Source organism: Homalodisca vitripennis, chromosome 6 (assembly GCF_021130785.1).
Source record: "Homalodisca vitripennis isolate AUS2020 chromosome 6, UT_GWSS_2.1, whole genome shotgun sequence".
In the NCBI taxonomy this organism is placed as follows: Eukaryota; Metazoa; Arthropoda; class Insecta; order Hemiptera; family Cicadellidae; genus Homalodisca; species Homalodisca vitripennis.
In genome coordinates, this window is record NC_060212.1 from 144,643,933 (window position 1) to 144,667,958 (window position 24,026).

The following is a 24,026-nucleotide window of genomic DNA, read 5'->3' on the forward strand; positions in this document are numbered from 1 at the left end:
TGCATGTGCTAAAATATTCTATATTCAGGTGGCCGTAATAGTACGTTTTAAATATTTCTGAAAGCTGTAGTGGCAACTGTTCAAAAGAAGTTTCCACACGTTTTTCACAAGCTTCTAGAGCACTTTCGGTCTTGTGGAGTCAGGCAATACATTAAAAAGCTTAGTGCTACTGATAAAGAGATGCAGATCAACAAAACTTGTGCCATGTTTAGGAATTTTGATATTGTTGGACTGCCTAAGATTGTAATGAATAGGGATGTTTGTTTCGTAAAACAATTAAAAATGTTTTCGCACAAAGGTTAAACTACTCAAAATAAAAGCAAAAGTAAGAATATTGAAATCCTTAAAGATTTGTCAACAGCAGACAAACCGTCGCGCGATCGCAAGTTATTGGTAGCTAACAGAGATAATTTTGGTATCTCGCGAGGAAATTTCAGACACTGTGCTTGGGTTGGTTTGGAGAGGCATAATTTCGTGTTTTTTTTTTTTATTATTCAAATCCAGTTATGAGTAGAGTTGAATTTGTGAGTCCTGATGTAGCTTCACAACTTTAAATTGACTTAAGTCGCAGCAGTTATTTTCCTGCAACTTAACGAATTAACCAATATAATGATAAAGTTCAGTTGGCCAGTTGTGTAATGTTTATTTAGGATGATATCTAACTAAAATAAGAGCTTGTGGAATTTGCACCACTTCAAGGACATACTATACGGGAAAGGACATATATTCAACTCTCAGAAAGTTCATAGATTCTGAAAATATTCCTGTACAAAAATTGTTGAGCTTGGCAGTCGATAGAGCTCTTGCTATTTTCTTTGGCAAGAAAAGATACATTGCCTTTGTAATAAAGATAATAGTCATTAAGTAAATAAAGAGTCATTTATGTGATAAGCTTTAAGTATGAGTAAAATAATTTAAAAAAAAAACTCGTTAAAGTAGTAAAGTGATAACTCATGCACCCCAGACACATTTATTCTGGAGTTTGACTAATGAGAATCCCAGTATGGTGATTTACTCGCATCCCTGTATAAATAAGTTCGATGGCAAAGCCAGAGTTTTACAGCGTTTCAGAGAGTTACTTCCTTATTTGGTAAAATTTTGAAAGAAAAAGATTACTCATTCGCTTAGCTAGGTGATCCGGTTTAGCTGCGATATTTTGATTTTCTTGTAGAAATAACTGAAAGACCATTAACTTGCAGCTTTTAGGCAATGATAAGGGTAAATTTTAGTTTCATTCCTAAAAATATGTTTTCTAAACAAACCCTTTAGCTGTTTGGAGGAAACTTATGACAAGGAAGACCCTTCACAACATTCTTACAACAAAAAAGAACAACTTTCAAAATCAAGACCTGAAAACATTAAATTGTAGCAGAGTTTGTCACAAATCCTTTTGTAGAGGTTTACGGTGAAGAATTCTCTAATTGTGTTATTCAATATTTTGAAGAAGATCATGCTGCATTGGAGATGGAACTGGTAGATTTTCGAAGTGTCCTATCATTAAAATCACTCACTCCAAACAATACTAATTTGCCATTTATTCCTAACCAAAAATATTTAATTTTGGTTTCGATTGGTTTGAAGATATTTTTCAGCTCAACATATATGTTGTGTGATTTCATTTTCCAGTACAAAATTATTCGTTAAAAACAAGTACAGGAACCGGTTAAATGCGGAAAATTTAGACCTGAAAGTACTACATCTATATTGGTCGTTACATTGTATGACTGGGCCTGCCGTTAAAAAAGTTATAAAAGTACCACCTCTTACATTAAATTGTGTTGTTATAAAGAAAATATTTTGCTATTTACATTTGTATGCTTTAAGTATATCCCAATAATATTATAAATGCTAAGTGCCTTTGTTTGTTTGTTTTGCTTTCACACGTAAATTATTCAACCAATTGTACTTAAATTGTACACGGACATTCTTACGGTTCCTGGTATGAATATAGGCTTATTCTTATTTCGATTTTTTTTCCCACTGGCCTTAAAAGTAGCGAAATATTCCATCTTTGTCTCTGAAGTTGTAAAATATTAATTGAAAGAGCATGTCAGTTTTAATCAACTGTTCTGAGTTAATATTATTTTATAACCGCACAACCTTATATTTAATTAATTTAATCACATTTTTAAATTTGTTTACATTTATAGTGTCTAAATTCTATAAGGAGAACAATTAGTTTTTTTATTCTCTTTTAAGCCTCAGCTCTTAGGCTATGCTGGCTTGGTTTTGGTCACTGTGGCTATTATTTCTCTCATGATTGGACCTCCCCGGGATTTGAACCCGTGATCTCTCAGTTAGAGAGCCGTGACTGTATCCACTAGTCTACGGAGGAGGACAAACAATTAGTTTTCAACGCCATTTTTTTTAGATTTCAGCGATTAGGTAAGTGTACTTTAGAAAATATCCTAAAACATATTATGATAGTCAGAATTTAACTCCGAAGACTCTCTTTGAAACAGTTGGCAAGAACTATGCTAGATGACAGTTCCCTGAACTGTGCTTTCGAACTAATGTGCTAATTCCAGCTCTAAATTACTAAATTATGATTAAGTTTGTAAAGAAAAGAGCACTTAAATAGTGTCAATATTATTGTACCTTTAACTATACATTTTTTGCAAAAATTAAGTATTTAGATATAAAAGACAAAGTAACTGTCAAACTTTTACTATACGTTTAAAGAGTGTTATAAAACCAATCTTAGTTTTCTTTTGACAGAAGTAGGCTTGAAGTTTGAATTGAAATAGCTCCAGTTCACCTTCCTTTTATTTCACCGTAGCCAGCAAGGGTCGCTGAATTTTCAATTTTTTTCAATATATTATTTTTGATTATTATTATTTAAATAATTCAATATTACTGACATGTACTGCTGAAAGAAACGGGCTAAGAACTGTTTAAGGAACAAAATTGAGCCTTACTCTCTGTCCATTACGAGAAAATATCAGTTTTCTGGACCCCCCATCAAATTTCTTCTGGCTACGTTCTTGAAACAAGGCAAAATCAACTAAGGAACAAAAATGTGTAAGACCGGAGTAAATTACAAAGGCCAGTGTATACTTTTTGGCATATTTTTTTTTATAATGGCAAAAAGGCAAACTCAACATTGACGTCGGAAATACAATTTACTTCAATCAGAAGTGCTCATAGACATGAAGACCCCATTAAATAGCGTGCGAAGCAACGGGTAACTGCTAGTTTATTATGTGTACCTAACAATAGTAAACAACTCTGGGTTATTTCAATAATATGTTTATTATTTCTTACTTTGTGGGGCACCTTACAGTTAGGTGCTCAGTCGATTACAAGTTTTGCAACCACGGGTCTACATGAAGGTCTGCGAGGTTTTCCGAATACTGTTCTCAACGCCTTTTTTTAAAGTTTGGACATAATCTAGTGCGTTCACATTCAAATCACCAAACGGTTACAGCATAATACAGGGATGGATATAGCATGCGGACAAAGTTAACTAGTGTCCGCAAACTTGGATAAGGTACAAATTACAAATATACCCGAACTAAATTTCTGCAGACAAAATCAAAGTGATTTTGGAATTTTAGTTAGTTGTCAACTGACACCCCAAGAAATTTTAAGATATCATATAGTGGTACCGTCTCTCCTAAAACCAATTTTGGCTGCTCCGATCGTTTGTATCTATTGGTGATACAGAAATCTAGTACTTGAGTCTTTGCTTAATACGGCATTAGTTGGGAGTTTTTGTTTGGAAACCATGCATTTTGGTACTGCTTTCTCTAGAAATAAAAATCTCAAAGTTGATTCGTCTCTCAGCCTTTATGAAGATAGAGATGGCATCCACCAACAGAGGAATTTTAGCATTGATGCCAGTAACGCAAAATAGCCGGTCGTTAATAGATAGGAGGATAAGTAGAGAACCTAGGGCTGATCCTTGGGGAATACTTTATCTCCTTTGAATTTGATAAAACCGTTCTTTTCAAACTGTATAATCCCTGAAGGGAACTCGAACAGCCTGATTCCTTCTCTTGAGACATGAAGATATCCAAGAATGGGAAACTCCGTAGTTTTGTTAATAGTGAAGTTTTTGTATGATCAGCTTGTGATCGATCATATCAAGGGCAATGTTGACATAAAAAACTTCCATAGCCAATTCTCCAATTTAAAGAGCTTGCAAAAAGAGTAAAATTGCATTTTTAATAGGCTCAATCGTCAACATTCTTTTAATGAATCCGAATTGGTTAGGGCGAAGTACATGGGTTTTTATCTAGAAAAGACAAAAATCTATTGGAGAAAATCTTTTCTAAGACCTTGGAGAAAGTCGACAGTACAGTTTGTAGGCAGAAAATTTCAGCGAACATCTAATTTTCCTTTTTTTTGTTCAATGGTGTTACAATCGCATTTTTAAGTGAATATGAAAACACATCCTCCTGAAATGATGTGTTAATAAGGAACGCTAAGGGATAAGAAAAGGCATCGTGTACCTGCTTTATTAGTTTGGGGGGAAATTCCGTCAGAACTACGTGAAGGTTTTGGTTTCAAGGAAAGAATTATTTTGCATCCCTCCTCCTCAGTAAGCTGATTGAAAAAATGTGAATTCCCCAATGAGGTTGAAGTTACTGCACCAAACTGGTATGGCGTGTGTCATGAGCCAACAGAAATTGAATTTCCAACTTTGAAGGAATCTGTAATGATGTTACCACTAGTTTCAGTTAATGTCATGTCTAGCAGATTCTTGTATTTTTGAAGAATTCACAACTTCCTACATGGCTGTTGATCGGTTAGATGAAGAGGAAGATGTTATTGTTAGTATTTTATCCGCTTTTGATTTTCTAATTATTTTCCTATACTCCCATTTAGATTTTTTGTAGACTAATTGTGAGGGAGGATGAGAATCAAGATTCTTACTAGTTGTGTGCACCAACTAACTGAAGATTTTTGTACCGATTTTTAAAGAGGTTATTTCTAGTCTAAGAACTGGCTTAGTTGAATGTGTACTTATTTTGATTCTAACTACAGGTAATAATATTTCAGAGTAATAATTTAATGTTTATAGAAAATTATTGAATTTCGCTCCTAAACTTACAGCATCCAAAACGTCCATGCAAGTTTCCCTTTTCAAATAATGTCGAAAGGAGCTTACTATTTATAGGTTATTATTTATGGGAAATGTTTAACTAAAATTTTAAGTAACTAAAAAAAATGTTGTAACTAAGTGACAACTCCAAAGACACACGAACCAAAGCAATCTCATATCCTTATTCCTTAAGTTTATAAGAACGTTTGAACCTCTCAAAAATTATCTAAAATAGTACAATTATGAAACATGATGAAACAGAGACAAGATGAAACATGCGAGGAAGAATTCCCTTCCCTACAGGAAGTATTTAAACAAAAAAACTGAATATTATAAGTTCCACCACTAAAATATCTCTTTATATCATCATTACAAATTTTCCTGGTGAGCATAAAACATATTAAAGAACAGCGTACTTTTGTATCTCTATTCTTTGTTTAATATCAGTTGGCTGTGACCCTTTATGACGTGTCCAATGTATTTGTGTTGTGTTGTCGTTGTGTCAATGTTGTCAAAACGTAACGCTGCAGACAGAGTTTGTTTTAACCATAACCTAAAACTAGACTTTAAGACTGCAAAAATAGTATACAATTGGATTTATTCAGCCTAGCACAAATATTGTTTGCCAATTTAACAGGTGAGATGTAAAAATCTACAATTTAAATATTAATTTCATAACTTATAAACAATTCTATCTACAGTACAGTTCTTTGTTCTTTTCTACATATTTTTGTGAATAAAACCGGGCAATATTTGTAACTGCATTCAGAGGCTATAGCCCCGTCCAATGTTGAGAATTAAAAGTCTTGAAATTACATTTTATTTTGGTTCTTAACCCTAGAACTGGCGGTCATTTCATCCTGTAGTGTCGGGCTGTTTTGGAGCTTCGCGCAAGGTTTTTTTAAAAAAATCATTAAAAATATAAAATAAAAGCAATATAAATAAGAGTATATATTTTTGTGTTCAGAATTAAACGTAGAATTGCACTATATTGTAAAATTAACCATAAAAAATTTTCTAATAAACACTTTTTTTATTCAAATATAAAATTTACGAAAAATATTTCTTAAATTTGGGGGGGACCATACCTAGGAAATGAAGTTATAGTGAGAAATATTTATAAGTGAGATAGCCATTCTGTGTCAAATTTTATCTAGTTTCAGAAAAACATAAACATTATACACTTTTATGAAAGCATCATAAAGCTATAGAACAAAAAGCAGCAATGCGCATAAATTCTGAAAATCGGTTGTATATGTAAGACTTTGGTAAAACAAGTTTTGCTAATACAATTGTCCATGAATACATTGTTATATTGCATAATTCTTACTCAGAATGAAATAACCTGTACAGTACTAATGAAATAATTTCCATAAATTATTTTTTGAAAAGTAAAAAATAGTTACATTTTGCCATTATTCAAAAATTTTGCGAAAAATTTTCATTCGGCAAAATATAAAATTGTTTCTAAAGCTTGTACTATATCAAAATTTATAAATTTATGGTTTATAAGTAATAGGAAATATTATGTAGTTAGAAAACTATAAATATAACTAAATATATTGAAAAAATATAGAATAACCCAAACAGTTATTATATATAACCAAAGAAATCACAGGAAATATATATATTTTATTGTGAAAACTATCTATTTACCAAAAATAAATAGTTACTTCAGAGCTAAAAGAGTGCTATAAATAACATTTAGTAAGTGAAAACAATAACAAACTATTTGAAATGAATTTTAGCCAAGTCATTTTGCCATAGCCTACACAAAGCCGGTAATTTCTCAAACATATTTCAGTAAATAGAAATTGATTTATTCTAAAATATATATATTTACACTACTACGACATCAAACAACACACTACACATTAAATACGACACTAAAACACGCGTAAAACTATTAAAACTTACAAATATCCACAGCTCCGACCGAAACAATCCACAACGGCAGCGGCAATATGGCGGTCACAACAAACTGCGTCGTTTTCTTTTACGTTCAAAATGACAAGCTTGCTACGTCATAACCATAATACAAAGAGGAATAAAACTCATCTGTTCCCTAGCATTTTTCTTCCCAAATCCAATGGTGCATGAATTATATCGATACATTACCGGAGTATATTGTAAAAAGTAATTATACGAGAGAATGTTTGACCGACAAAATTTTGACGGTTAACAGTAAAGAAGCGGCATTAACCGACATAATTATGTCGATTAACAGTTCTAGGGTTAAAACCAAATAAGTTCAGTATAGTTTTGTTAGATGAACAGACTTTGATTATAATGAAGTAAAAAGGGTTTATTCGGCTGCAGTATAATAAGGGGCCACCAACATTTTAAAATGATTCAAATCATTGATATTCATGACCATCCAAAGAACTGAAAGCGAAATGTCTGGGGTAGGGTACGATAAGCGGACCGGTTTTTTTATATCGAAATTGGCAAAACGATATTACTTAATCATAACCATCGATATAATCAATCGATACTGATTAATTATTTTGAATTATTAACTTAAATATAATTAATTGTTAAAGCTGTCTATGTCAACAGCTGTAAACACTTTAAAATAATACACATAGGGTAATATTTCAATTTTACATAAGTAATTTTAATTATTATAAATGGCAGTCAATTTTAGAAAACTACACGACATTGCTTTGAAAGAATCAGAAATCAGAAGTTTATTGGCCATTAAGTATTCCAAAGATTACAATAGGCTTCGTCAAAATAACATTATTTTTCAGCGTAAAGATGATAAGACATAAATCAAATATATTGTTTTTGTGGCTTCAACATGTTGGACTCGTACAGAAAACCCCATTATGTGAAATTTGTGGGAAAGAAACAACTGTAGCCTAACTGTTAGAGGAGCAAATATGGTCATCTTCAGTTTTCCTAATTTTTGTTATAATAACTTGTTTGATCACTGTAAATATTAAATTCATATTTTAATTTAAAACATATGATTGTTATAGAGGACTATAGATACTTTTATATCAATTTATAGTCTAGGATTTGAGATGTGAATATTAGGTATCGAAGACTACATTCTTCGATATAAAAAACCGGGTCCGCTTATCGTACCCTACCCAAATGTCTGACCAAATAACATAATAGATATTTGAAAATGAATATAGTTTTGCTAGATTTTAATCTTCGAAATTAATGTATTAACATTAATATAGGTAATTTACAAATTAAGGGCAGAGCATGGTAAGCGGACCATGTTTTTATATTGGATATTACAATTATTGATATGTCAAAATCGAATAACAGAATTATCAATCAATAACAATGTATATAAAATACTAAATTAAAGTCATGTGTTTCAAATTAATAGAAATAGTTTAGTCATACCCTTTATACCATAACCATTAATCAAACGATAAAATTAAGACGGGTTATAAGAAAAATGAAATTTAAATGATAAAGAAAACGTAACAACAAAACGAACATCTTAAAACTGAGAAAGTTACAGTAAATCATCCTTCAGTGTTATTTTGTATATTTTTTTAAAGGAAAACTATTTTTTTATGTAAATAAGTTACTTGTAAGACAAATCGTGTTTATAAAATGAAAATGTGTGTACAGTTGGCAGATGATTTAGTTATTGTTTATATTAATGACTATTGGTAGGGTATATTGATGGGTATATTAATTAAATATCGTTTGAAAATTTCGATATAAAAAAAACCAGGTCCGCTTATCGTATTTTATCCCAAATTAAAATAATATATAATTACAACAAAACAATAACATTTACTTACCTTATATATATTCAAGAATAAACGTGACTGTGAAACAAAGAAGACATGTAAGTCACTGTCCTTGCCTCCATTAGTCAGTAACGAAACACATGATTTTAATTTTGAATTTATTTCTAAACACGGTTTTACTTTGAATTAATTTTGAGCGATAGTGTCGAACTGAATTAAGTTTTATGCTTTTATAATCGTATTATAGGTGAAGCTATACTTTTCTATGTAAAATAAATGTATTTGTTCTAGATTACATAAAATAACAAAACTTAATTTAAAAGACGTTTGAGCAGCGTAGTACTAACGATTACTTTAGCGAATCTGAATTGGTATTTCTACAGGTACTGATGCCGTCAAAAGTACATTCATTAATTTGAATTGTTTGATTTCAACTACAATAGTACACATATCCTCTTCGATGGCGCACATGGTCTCACAGCGGTTAAGGTCTTAAACTTGCCAGAAAACCTCCGTTGTAACTTTGTAAATGATGGCAAACGTCATTATTTGGCAAATGTCATTAGAACAGAATTTGTATTTTCTTACCATCTCAATGTAGAGGTATCCAATATATTGTGTTAAATTATGGATAAATACAATTTAATCTTATTGTTAAATTTAATGTTTGCAGAATAAGTGCATCTGTCCTGATGGTCCGCCAAAGGAAAAAGATATCCTTGGATACTGTTCGAGAGCTTGACTCATTTCCTAAACTACCAGAAACCTTTGTTGAAACTTCAAGGGTCGGTGGAACATGTAAGTAAACCAATTTATAGGTCTGGGCATTATCACTTGTTCTATTTAAGTGAATAAAATAAGATTCAACAATCTAAAGTGTTCAACTATTAGAGTGAATGGAAAAGTATTGAAATCAAGATCTAATTTTTTTAGGATTAGGAGTGACAGGAGTGAGATTGTTGGCAAAAATGTGACTTTGGATTTAGCCCAGTTTTCCCATATCTAGTAGATGTAATGGAAGATTCATTGTAGATTTTGAGTGTTGGATGTGGAAGTATCTGAGGATGGAAGATGTAAAGAAGGAGGTAGGCCCTTGTCCTCATCTGGCTGTGAAGCTGCTTATAAAGTCGAGTGAAAAGGGAAAGTCCATAACAGGAAAAACAGGAAAGTTGATCTTGAAAATCATACTTAGTTGTCAAGACATGCCCTTTTAAAATACTGTAGTTACATTACAAGGGGTTGGCTACAGATGTAACAACAGTTTATCACTTCTAGAAATAAATAATATTTCCTAATAATTTTATGAGTAGACTAATAAATATTAATGTAATTATCTTTAAAAATTCTTAAGAAAAGTCAATTTTAAGAGCTACACAGTTTTTAGAAACATTTGTTTTATCAGACAACTTAAATATATCTAATGATGAGATGTTTAGGCAAGTTAATTTCTGTTAGAGATATGCTATGAATTAGCAATAAATGCTTGGGTATGATTTGTTCATTTTAACCTAGGTGATAGAGAAACTTGTCCTAGCCAGATTATTACAACATTTGTATCAACATAACCTGTTAAACAACAAACAGCATGGCTTTATGGCAGGAAAGTCAACATCTACAGCCATAGTTGACTTAGTCGAAACTATTATTGACCACTTAGAATCTGACAACATTCCTATGGCAATACTCCTTGACTACTCTAAAGCCTTCGACTGTCTGGACCATAATCAACTTCTGGGAAAGCTTAAGAACCTGGGTATTGAGGGGAAAGCAGCTGACTGGTTTGAGAGCTACCTTCTCAACAGAAAACTAATAGTAGAGATTAAACACATGGATAAAGGAACAATTCAGTCTGTGAAATCAAAAACCCAGACTACAACAAGAGGTGTGCCACAAGGTTCTGTACTGGGACCAGTCTTGTTCATTTTATTCACGAATGACTTCTCTTCATGTGTACAAAGCCATTGTACACCACTTTTGTATGCTGATGACACGGTGTTACTGCTAGGTAATAAAATCCCAAATATTATAGCAACCACTGCCACCACAGCTTTAAACACAGCAATTAACTATTGTAAACAGAACAGCTTAGTTGTAAACCAATCAAAGACAAAACAATTAATTTTTGGAAACAAAAAACAAACAGTGACAAGACTGCCATACCTGGAAACTACTGACAGCACCACCTACCTTGGCATCACACTCGACGAACATCTAAATTGGACATCTCATGTGGATAACCTCTGTAGGAAATTAAGCACAGGAATCTACGTCATAAGAAGAATTAAGACCATTAGTGATCTCAACACTGCCAAAATAGCCTACTACTCTCTTTTTGAGACGCATCTTCGATATGGGCTATTGGTCTGGGGAAACTCATCCAAGACAAATGTGCAACGTGTACTTATTCAACAAAAGAGAGCTATAAGGACACTTTGTGATCTATCACCCAGAGAATCCTGTAGGGAAAAGTTCAAGGAGCTCAAAATCCTAACTATAGTGAATTTGTACATACTTGAGACCATAACATATGCTAGAACAAAGACTCTGAACCCACTCAAGACTGGATCACAACTGCACACATACAACACCCGACATGCAACAAACTACTGCCTCCCTGTACACCGCCTGACTAAATATGAAGAGAAGCCAAGCTACATGGGATCCAAGCTTTGGAACCATCTTCCAGCAGCAGTGAAGGGGACAGATGACCAGCACCTGAGACAACGGCTTGGCAACTGGCTAAAAAAACATCCATTTTATTCTCTTGATGAGTTTTTTGTTCTTGATTCAAATCATGTTTAATCACTTGACAATGTACATTTTTATGAATTTATTCCACATGTTATATTTGACGCAAAACTGTTCTTGAAGAATATGTTAATAAAGAATATTGTCTATTGTCTACCTTGTTTGTGGCCTATATGTTATGTTTGTTAGCCACCTGAAGAGAGATTAGATCTCAAAACGTAGTGTTACTAATTTTGTTTCTTTTTAAATTATTGGAAAAAGTCTTGTTAAATCTTGACAAACATACCATACTGAAAACAAACTTTAACTCTCTTCCGTACGCATTAAGTAGTGCGATGAGCCCATAAGGAGACCTATTATAAGTAAGTAAGTATTCATCCAGCCGCTAAACCAAAAAACATAGTGATTAACTTTTTTACTTCATACAAAAGTTGTGTTTTAAGCTAAAATTATGTTTTTAATACTGTTTTAAAGCTTAGAAACATATCTTCAAAACTAACGCTGACTAAAGTACCACGATACGTTTTTAAAAGCATTTATTAAGGTGATAAATAAAATAGTTTTAGTTTTTTCGTCTCCAATTGTGAAATAACCCTTTTATTTTTAATGTTAAAGTTGCAAGAATACAACTTAGTAAGATCATTTTAAAACAGCATATTTATAATATTGACTCATGTCAAAGCTGTCTAATTCATGATCTATTTCTCTGCAACCAATTTTACGACTTGAACTCACCATGTTCATGACGATAGTAAAATATAATGGTAAATAACCACGGTAAAAACGTAAACAAGCAAGAGAAAAATTTAAAAAAGAACAGGGAAATGTTCTTTTATCTGCCAACTAATCGAAATAGTTCCCAGCATCACACCTAGAGTGCAGCACTTGTCAAGGAACTAATTTATTATGTATTTATGAATAGTGGGCTGATTCGGATCACTTATACGGGAGGCGGCATTTGGCCAGCGAGTAGATTTGGGCCTCTTGTACAGGAGAGGGTTAAACAAAAAATTATCTACTGAGGGTTACATTGATCAAAGTCCAAAGTAAAAAATAGGGATAAAAATATTATTGCTCTTCTTTTTTTTCTTTTAAGGATATACTGCCCACTTTTAAGCCTTATTCTGCTTGTCCTCATACACCACTGTTATGTGCCAGGAAAGGCCACTCACTCTATTTAAATTTTGCGGGCTATCTGTGATGTTATAGCAAATGTAAAAAAAATCTATATGGTTGCTAATTTATGTAGAATTAATCAATGAACTGATTGTACAATGCATTTTCTTCCGAATACTTCATCAGGTGGTCAGGTGGCTTAGTATATCCAGGAGATAAATTGATCTAAGGGTTCAGTTTAACAAATTATAATACACATTTGTTTTACTAATGATATTGTTGTTTGGCTCTTATATTTTGTTTAACTTCCACCACAGTAACAACAGACCATCATAAAAAACAGACAATTCACCCATGTCTCTGATTTTAAACATGTTAGTGTTTTTTACAACTTGCAGTGCTAGGAGCAATGAATGACATGATGTTTGGGAGTAAATGATTATTATTATACTACATTTGCTTATAATAATTGATATTGTAATTGTATATAATAAATTAAATTACTACAATGAATTTTAACCGTTTTTATTGTTTTTTTTTTTTTTTTTTTTTTTTTTACAATTTTCGATTTAATCGACTTTAGGTTATTCAACCTATGTCTGGTCTAGTAATTGTAAGAGAGGCTTCTGCGGGTTGTGGGTGCAAAACTTTAAAATGAAGTTATAGTTGTGTAGTTCTATAAAAAAACATGTGTTTTTTTCAGTTTCTATACTTACATGTGGGCTGATTTCATGGCTGATATACTCGGAGGTCTCGTACTATCTGCAGAGTAGATTTATCTTCAAGTTTGCTCCTGACACGGACTATGATGCTAAAGTGAAAATCAATGTTGATCTCACAGTCGCCATGCCTTGTGTCCGTAAGTGTTGTCATAGTCAGTTCAATTCTGATACCGTTACTTGTTTAAAATGTATAAACATAATTGAAAGAAAATTGGTATTTGAATTTTCAAATCTGTAATACAAATAAAAACATGTTATAATATATGACTAGAGTTGTGTATTTTTATGGATTAAAAATAGCTTTCGTAACAAAGAAATTCTACATTCAGAAAATATGTACATACATTGAAGTGTAAGCATTAGGAGTTGTTGATTCCTCGCGTCACTGAGGCCGATGACCAGCACATCCAACTTCGGTGCCAGATGGAGAAACAAAGACAAGCTCTTTTCGTTTACATCGTAGTCATCTTTCACATTCCAACTGAGCACCGTACGAGGGAACATGGCTACCGGACCCACTACGAAAATACCGTTGTTGAGACGAAACCGTAGTAGACTGTAACTATTGATCATCATAGAAGCACCCTCCTCACTATTCAGAATATTAACTGTAGTTTTCCCGTCCGCTTCGTAGGCTGCCAGCTGAGAGGAATTTACGGAGAACCTTCTTATGTGCTTTTCAATAACAACACCAGACTTGTTAAAAGTTCTGAGGGGATATTTCAAAAAGTTTATCATTGAAGCCATTTTATAATTAAAAAATGTTCACAAGCAAAATAAAATGTTCAGTTTGTCTCAAAATGATAGTGATTCCCGAGACTATCATGGCCGGGGACGCAGATATCCTGAGTGGGCACTGTCTCTGGCAGGATATGTTTGACTTTGTATTCAATCCCAATTCCGTCGTATTGAGTGTTGACTGAGACAATTCCCTTGGGCTTGGCATTGGGACCAGACAACGGCTCCAACTCGTCACTAAAAATTCTGAAACCGTTCTCATCAGCTTGATAAGTCACTTTTCGTTTCAGATAACCATCACTATAACCGTAGGAACCTAGCACACCGAGTCCATTTCGTGTTTCTTGACGATACTGTGTCAAATCATTCACTTCACCATCGACAATAGCTGAGAAATCGTACTTCGCTTTCTGAGCAGCCTCGTACTGTTTTTCTGGGGTTATGATTGGCTCTTGAGGTCTTGCTGAGGTGCCGATGACATAAACTGCCACCAAAACCAGTATTTGGCTGCCAAAATGCAGGCAGCTGAAGCGACCACTTGTGGGTTCCTTGACACCTTCTTCTCTTGCCCAATTGTCTCTAAAATCATCACCATTTTCGCCTCTCTGCACGAACTCTCGTGCAGTATTCAAGGACTAATTTTATTTAAAATACTATTTATATTTTACTGATAAGTAACCACATTCTACATCATATGTACTTTATTTAAATAAACACTTTAAATCATTGCTTACAAAAGATTAATTTAAATCTGTATAAAATATTTACTCAGGATAAGTTTTAATTTTAACCCTGCAACTGGCTTTAAGTGATCTTCTCAGTTCAATTTAAAAAATCTCTATTCATAATCTGTGCTTGTAGTACAATTGAATAGTGCCACAAGTATAAGCAATACATTAAAATTCTTATATTAATTTAATTAATTTAGTGTTTACATGGTATATACTAAATACCTTGTAAGATTTCCTATTTAGGTCATTAAGTTTAACTTATTTTCTACAGTTTGCTGCAAAAAACTTACTCAAAGAGTAAATCGCTTATTCAATTAAAAATTGCTTCAACTTCCATAATTTATTAATTTGGAACATATTATTATTGACTGGACATAGTATGTGCTGAGGGAGTGAGTGACTGACTGGTGAGGTGTACCGTTCCGGAGGCGAGGAATACTGCAAATCTTCACTTAATTTTTGGATAATAGATTTGATCATTGTTATGGAATAAGTTAATTAGTAGACAGGGAATAGCAGCCGGAAAATTATGGGGGGGGGGAGAATTGGTTTTTTAAATTAAATTATGTAGGGACAGGTTTTTAGCATGATTGGGGATCAGGGGATTCCACCTAACACACCCAAAATCCTAAAAATAAATAAGATACACCACAGTGTTATTACTGGGAGAAAGCATTCTTGGCTTTCAGAATCATTGCCCCTAAAGGCAGTAAGCAAATAAGTATTTATACAATAATAGTTTTAAAATTCGATGCTTTTTAAAATACCAAAATGCCTAATAGGTTGAAAATACCTTCATTAACTTTTATTGTTTTACTTTATCAATGTCTGAAAGTGGTAACAATAAAATTGAAACAAATAAGAACTACTGCTCTAACTAACAGTATAGTTTTTAGGTATGATAAATGAATATTTAATTTTGTGTCCTGTTGAAAAAATTACTGATTCAGCTAGTATTGGAAAATAATGTTTTGTCTGGTTCCATGTTGATTCTCGGTTTTTATTATGCTATTGTCAGTTCTAGTGTATTTTTTGCTAATTATTAGCATATCTTTGACTTATAATTTTTATTGTTTATAAATAAATATTATGAATGTTTCTCAATGAAATTGAGTGAAAAATGTAAAGGTTTTGTGTAAAATGTTGGTGAATTGCTTAGATGCTTGTGAAATTGTAGATAGGTCTATCAGTTTTATTAACTTGGCCCATACCGAGTTCAGCACTTAGAACTACATTTTTTCCTGTGCCTCAGCAATGTAATTTATCTTGAATGGATGCAACTTAAATGTCTTTTATAACAACATTTTTTTGTCTGTAGTCGTGCTAAATTTGATTTGTTTTATAGCAGTATTACTAATGTTATCCAGTTGTATAATGTTTGAGAGCTATATTTATTGCTCGAAACACATTGTATGCTCCATTGTAATGTGGCTGTTACTTTTATCAGTAGCTTCCTCAATAAAACGGTATATCTTCTGTATTACCAAGTGAACGTTGTGATGATAATAGTGAATTATAATGTTTCAACGTTACTAATCGCTTTACAAATTACTCGCTACTCACTATTGTTTTCTGTACTTCATATCTTTCAAACATCTGACTCTTATTCTCTTTTAAACAGTATCAGTCCTATTTGATATCATTCCATAAAGCATTCCTAATTTTACCATTCCTCCAAGAAATTAACAATAAAAACAGTATCTAACTAAAAAATATCTAACTATTTTGAAAGCAACAGATATAATTGAGTAATTGTAATTTCAGATGGAAGCTGAAAATTTAAAATAGAATATTTACTAACCAATAGTGATCCAGCAGTATTTTGGTATCAATTTATGAAAACTATATAGCAAAAGTGTTAGAAAAGAGGTGGGAATACGGAAAAGATACAATGGTAGCGTTTATAGACCTACAGAAGGCATATGATAGGTACTGAGAGAAAGGATATGGGAGAGTATGAGAAAGAGAGGATTGCGTGAGGGAATAGTAGAAAGAATAAAGAACCTGTACGGCATATGTAAAAAACAGGGTAAGAATTGAAGAAAAATATACAGATACTTTTAAAACAGAGAGAGGAGTAAGGCAGGGAAGCATATTGTCACCTTTCCTTTTCAATATTATAATGGATGAAATTATTCTAGAAGTACAAGGAAACAGAGGAGCAGAAGAACTTAAGACAATAGCATATGCGGATGACATAATGATATGGGAAAATAGGGAAGAAGAGTTAGAACGAGAGTTAAACAAATGGGCAAAAGTGGCGAAGAAATATGGTTTAGAGATGAACATACAAAAAATGTAAAGTAATGAAAGTAGAGAGAAGGGATGGAAATAACAAAGACGTGTTAGTTGAAGGAAAAAGACTTGAAAAGGTGAAGGAATTCTGTTATTTAGGAAGTATCATAACAGATAGGGGCACAATAAGAGAAGAGATAGGAAACAGAATATGGAAGAGTGGAAAGTTTTTCAATATGGTAAAGAAGATTGTGTGGAGTTGGAACATTAGGAAAGAATCAAAAGTATTGATGTATAAATCTTATTTCCAACCAATTTTATTATATGGAGCAGAGACGTGGACGTGGACTAAAAAATGATTTAAGCAGATTGCAAGCTGCAGAAATGAGATTTTTAAGAGGGATAGAGAAGACTACAAGAAGAGATAGAATAAGGAACGAAATAACTAGAGAAAGATTGAAGGTAGTTTCACTGCAAGAGACAATGGAAGGAAGAAGAATACAGTGGATGGGGCATGTGAAGAGGATGGGAGATAATAGAATGCCTAGAATAGCACTGGAGAAGGAGGAAGAAGACCAAGAGGAAGACCGAGAGGAAGATGGGAGGACCAAGTGTGGAAAGACATAGAGAGAAGGGGACTACAGAAAATACAGGTGGATGAAGAGGAGACCTGGAACGATAGACTAAAGTGGAGGAGGCTGTGTACGACGACCCGTGATGAGAACGGAAACGTCTGACGATGATGATGATGATGATGATGATATAGCAAAAGACTGGGTGTATAATATAGTTCATTGTATGAAGGCTATACAGAAAGTATAAGAACTTTTATTGTCAGGGCGTTTCTCTGTTCAGTGGCTATTCAGATGTGCTAGTGAGAGGTTACTGTTGCTCCTTGTTGTTTTACAATAGCAGTTTAAAATGTGTGACACAATTGAAAATCCCATAAGTTGTGAAGTGTGGTTTGTAATGTGGTTTTTGTTGGCTAAGCACAATAAACCAATTGAGATTTATCGCCAACTCTGTGAAGTTTATGGGAACGATGTGACTACTGGAGGTGGAGTGCGTCAGTGGCGTATTAGGTTTAAAGATGGCCGAACTAATGTTTGTGATGACGAACGAAGTGGACGGCCAAGCATTGTGAACTATGATAATGTTTTCAAAGTCGATGAGAAGATTAAAGAAGCCCCTCCGATTCACAATAACAAGACTATCACTTAGTTTTCCTCAAATTTCAAGGAGTTTGTTTCATGAAATTGTTACGCAGAAGTTAGGTTACCGTACATTTTGTTTTTCCATTACAACGCCCGATCACACACAGGTAATCGGATTCAAGAAGTCCTGGATGCTTTTAAGTGAGAGGTGTTTCCACATCCGCTGCCAGACATTGCTCCCAGTGACTACTACCTGTTTCCCGCATGAAGACCTGGCTTGTAACGCAGTGTGGAACCGCGAGATGGTGGAATTACCGGGTTGAAGTCTCAGACGACAGAATTTTATAACAATGGAATTTTAAAACTAGTCCACCACTATAAGTCCCTAAATGTGTATGGTGATTATGTTGAAAAATAGTATTCTAGTGTTACTTTCTAATGTATATAATAAAATATTTTTTTTGTACTTTGTTTTTTGTTTATATCAAAACGTAATATACTTTCTGGATAGTCCTTGTATATCTAGTTGGCCGATTATTAATTCAATTAGTATACATACATTTTTGTTGTAAAAGTTTTATGATGCTGCTGGTATTTGTGGTATGTGGTATTTAATAAAATGCCAATTATAATAAGCAACGTAAAAAAATATGTAGCTGACAGGCAAGCCATAGCAGTAGCAATTACAATTACATTTCTCGAAGTTCTTGGAAAAAAATAGGAGAATAATTTTGTGATACTGTAATTTCAATTTTTAATATAGTAATATTAGGGTGGTTAAAGAAATTAAATTCCTTGACATGTGGTTGTTAAATAAGTAGGGGTGTAAACACAATCTTAGTGGCACTATAGCTGCATCCAGTATATGTTGTGAAAATGATTGCACAATTTTTGTGCTAGTAACTAGACTTTAAACAACTCAATCAACTCATCCACCAACTGTGTAGTCCATGGTACTGTTTGATTCATTTTAATATGCAATTCATGGGGATTGATCGTGCACCGTTTTCTGTATGTGAATATAACATTATGATTGATAGTGCAACAGCAAACAATGGAGACTTTAGATTGTAACCAGCTGTGATAAGTAGTAGGATAATTGTAATATTATTATTCAAACTATGGTAGGGTAACAAGATAATTGTAGTGGTAAGTATGTACAAAAATAACTTGTAAGTTAATTTTTGAAATTTTTATATTAACTTAGCTGAAAAGAGATTGAATATTTTCTTATTTACCAAAGAAACTTCTTTCCAAATGTCTCTTATTTTATTGAAAAGTCAGATTTCCTGATGACAGGGTTGCCATTCGTCGTTGCTGAGGGAAAAATTAATTAGGATTTTTAGGGACTCAAATATGCGTTTGATTTTAACTATTACTATTAAGTTTTATTTTAAAAAAATGTACTGTTTCGATCAATCAATTTACCACACATACCAAGATATCTAAGCTAGTGCTTGCCCTAAACCGCCGAATTTGAGTTTATAGTTTAGTAAATTAAAAGAAAGTTAAAAGTTGAATATTTGTATCAATGTATTCTATATACTTTTTCAAGTGGTCCTCACCGACAAGTTTTGTTGAACTTGGTGAGGCCAAGACTATGTAAAACAATTGTTTATAAATAAAATAAAATAAAAATAAATAAATAAAAAAATTACAAACAGATTATCTGACTGAATGTTGTTGGTATGTTTTATGTAATATAAGAGTCTCAATCGTAAAATAGTTCCTTCGGATCATCCAGAAGAAGTAGGTAAATTTTTTGACAACTGAAATATGATTAACTTATTCTCATGGAATTTACATGTACTCAGAATCTTGATAAACCATTCCGAAGTGCAACAAAATTGTTAATTACAACTTGCATAGTAATCTTACAATCATTTCAGAACACTTTTAATTTTTGTTTTTCTAGGTTCATAAAAAATGGAATTGTGAATTATTTTAAAGTCTTAATGGCCCCCATATTGATGTAAATTGGTGTACCAAGCTGGCCAATGACCTAAGCCGAGATATATATGCTCAAATTTTGTACCAGGCTTAAACTTTTTTGGGTTTTTTTTGGGACAGTTATTATTTCCACAAGCTGTGTTATATATAATATAGATATAGATATTTATAAACTTTGGAACGAAGGGTGCTTTTGGGCTAAAGGAGTTATGTTCAGTGAAGTTATGCAGAGATTTTTGGTAAGTTCTACCATGAGGACAATTGCAATAGACTGATTAGCATAAAAAATCTACTTAAAAGTATTCTTATCTGTTTAAACATTTTCATAATTATTGTATGAAAACCAATTTAAAATCAGCATAGTGCATTACTTTTTGATAATAATTACTAAAATTGTAATTCGCTTTTCTTAATGTATCTCTGTTGAAGACATGTTCTAGGAATTGTTATTTAAAATTTAGAATTGTCTCACAGATGTAGGAGCTGATATAATGGACTCTACGGGCCAGTCGGTGTCGTCTTTTGGCAGTTTAGAAGAGGAGGATACCTGGTTTTGAACTGTCCTCAGACCAGAGAAAATATTTTGATAGTATGAGATACATGAACTCATACCTCCGGGAGGAGTTTCATGCGATCCAGGACCTTCTGTGGAAGTCTGGGGAGACCAACATGTACGGAAGGTTGCCGAAAAGGTATTATATGTTATAATACAGAACTAACTAAATACGTTAGGCTGTTATGTATCTCAGTAGTCAATTCAATTCAAAACAGCTTTATTCACTTGGCATATACACATATATACAAGAGTAGTGTAAAGATTTAATTCATATTCTTACCAAATTAGAGAAAAAAAACAAGAATATATAACAGAAAATACGAGATTTATCAACAGGAAATAGAAAAAGTTTAAAATGCAATTATTACAGTTGCTAAAAGGTTACAATTAAAACAGTTAAAATTAAAATTAAAACAGTCAACATTAAATGGACTAAAATTATACAGAAATTATGTTTGAAAAATAAAATTTATATATTGTTGGTTATAGCTTTATAAACAGATTAATATTGGAAGTACATGTAAATTGTAGTGAAATATTGTATTTGCCAATAAAAATGTAAACCTATATAGTATTAAAGAACCTTATTTCATACTTATTTTTTTCTTTACAATGCAGCCTGGCATTAATTAACCATTAGTTATGACTCATCTTAGTCTGTATTAGTGGAATGGTGAGTGGGGGATAGACCCACAGTGATTACACTTTAAAGTTTGCTCCTGTGTGTTTTAGTTAAAAATTTATGTGGTTTTTTTAAGAAAGTATATAAGTTTTTTACACCAATCTGTGAAGAAAGTCGGCTTGGTTTGGTATTCAGGTGACATTTTTAACAAAAATAATAACAGTGGAGAAGTTTATCATAGAAAACTATTTTAATTTTCAATAAGAACAAGATTATTGCTTAGAGATAAGGGGGATCTTTATCAGCGATATTGATAAGGAGGGCCTGGCTGGCAGGAATCTTGACCTTTGTACTGCTGTTGAGTTATGGGACAACTAGATCATCCTTATCTCTCAACTGTCAAGCTCTCTGTTGCTTGATTGTAAATAAGCAGACTAATAATAAGTGTGTTTTCATGAGTAAATAATATTAAAATTTTTAAAACTATTATTATATTGTTTAAATTTTATTATTGTTATTATTTTTATATTTATTGTGACTTTATTCATACTAATATTTGTTTAACTAAATACATTATTCCTATAGACTTGTCATTTGCCACTTATACACAACTAGAGAGTTTTTATTTTTTTATCAACACAATGAAAAGAAAAAATAGTAAAACATCCCTGTGGAATATGTATGAAAAACATTACAAAAAACGTCTCCATCTATTCTTTGTCGTGGTAGCTGTTCATTGTGGCATCACATAAAATGTATTGGTGTGAATAATTATGAACTCAATAAAATAAGTGAACACAAATCAGAATGGATTTGTGAAGTTTGCTCGTCTAACTCAAATATTCAAAATGGACAACACGGTTTTAGTACTATTGCATCCCTAGAAGAAGATGACCTTAAAATAAATAATGAAATTAATAAAACTCTAACAGAATCAATAGAAAGTCTTAATTTAGTAATAAATACAATAAATAAGGATTTAGTTGACGCTAATGTTGAAATAAAAAGGTTATTAAATGAAAATTCATATCTTCAATCACTAATACTCCAAAGAGAAGAAGAGATAATAAAATTGCAAAAAAAGTGAACATAAATCTATGGAATATTTTAAGACATCTTCCCCATCAGTTAAAGAATCTTCCAAAACACAGAAAAAGACAACTAAAAAAAAAATTCTGCCACCTAGTTTTTCAATTCCCCGTAATAATAGCTTCCAACCTCTGGAGTGTGTTGAAAATATCCACTCTATCGACAATTTAAAAGCCCCCATTTCAATATCACTTACTGGACCTTCTAAAAACTCGACACAGAACTAAAAGTAAAATTCAAAATAACAAGGTGATGAAGACACAAAAAGTTGATCAAAATAAAATGGAGAAAAGAGTAATGTTGGTGGCGGACAGTCATGGAAGATTTTTGGGACATATTTTACAAAATAAACTTGGTTGTGAATACAAGGTAACAGTAGTGAGTAGTTCTGGAGCACCATTTAATTATGTTGCAAAAAATCTCCTAGAACTGACAGAAGATTTCACTTTCAATGACCAGGCTATATTTTTGGCTGGAACTAACAACATTGATGACATTGGTAATTCATCCAACAAACCCAATAGTTTTGATTATGAAATCTTCAGTAAAGTTACACAGATTACAAATTTAAGTTTAATAAGCATCCCTTTTAGGTTTGATAAACCATTTCTGAACGATACAATCAGGAAATTAAACAATAACCTTAAACTTATTTCAGACGGTTTAAATGCAGGTTCTTTTATTGATTTGAGATCAATGCAGAGACATTCATCATACGAAACATGGACTCCATTTTAATTTATCAGGAAAACACCATCTTGCACATATAATAACCGAACATCTGAAAAAGACTGATATTAAAAAAACGTCAGATGAACAGACATTTATAGATCCTATTAGTGCAAGTCAGAATGCCAGCAGTACTACTCATCAAAGTCTAGACCAAACAACAGACATTGGGGGTGAGCCAAAAGTTCTGTTTGCGGCAACGGATGATCTCTCAGCTGATATTTTAATTCATAATCAAACACTGTCGGCCTCTTTGACATCTCTTGAAGATTTTCCCCCTCTTCCACCACCAGCTTTGATTAATCATAATGTTGTTCCCCTCTGCAAACAAAATCCACAATTACCTATATGCTCCTCCCAGTTTGATGTAGCTAGTGAAAAAGTTACGAGTGTCTCAGAAAATTGTAACAAAGGTTCAACAATTTTTTTTAGACTAATGCAAGTAAATGTATGTTGTTTAAGAAACAAATATTGCAGTTAGAAAGTATATGTAAAGAAAAGAATATAAACTTAATTTGTATATCAGAACACTGGCTGAAACAAAATCAAGTAGATCTATTTGTACCAGAGAATTTTACTCCAGCCAGCGTAGTCTGTAGAAAAACTAGGAAAAAATGGTTGGAGTTGGTATTTATGTTAAAAATACAATACAATTTTCTGTTGTTGATGTATCTAAATTTAATTTTGAGTTAGATTTTGAAATATGTTGTATAAAATTAATACAAGAAAATATTTTGATTGTGAGCATTTATACGAGGGCTGTTTTTTTTTCAAGTTCCGATAGGCCATAAATAATAAACACATTGAGATAAAAAGATGATTTTATTACCAAAAAGATTCGTAATTTCTTACTTATTTTTCTAC

At 32.5% G+C, this 24,026-nt stretch overlaps 1 protein-coding gene across 1 annotated transcript in view; it reads left to right on the top strand.

The window, feature by feature from the left end:
- Positions 1-5,539: 5,539 nt before the first annotated feature.
- The window catches only part of LOC124364981 (endoplasmic reticulum-Golgi intermediate compartment protein 2), a 36,425-nt gene continuing 17,938 nt past the window's right edge, over positions 5,540-24,026 (top strand). Inside the window, 5 exon segments of the mRNA XM_046820843.1 lie at positions 5,540-5,684; positions 9,446-9,570; positions 13,340-13,495; positions 20,641-20,717; positions 20,719-20,858. Coding sequence (XP_046676799.1) covers positions 9,465-9,570; positions 13,340-13,495; positions 20,641-20,717; positions 20,719-20,858 — 479 coding nt within the window. The 5' untranslated portion in view covers positions 5,540-5,684; positions 9,446-9,464.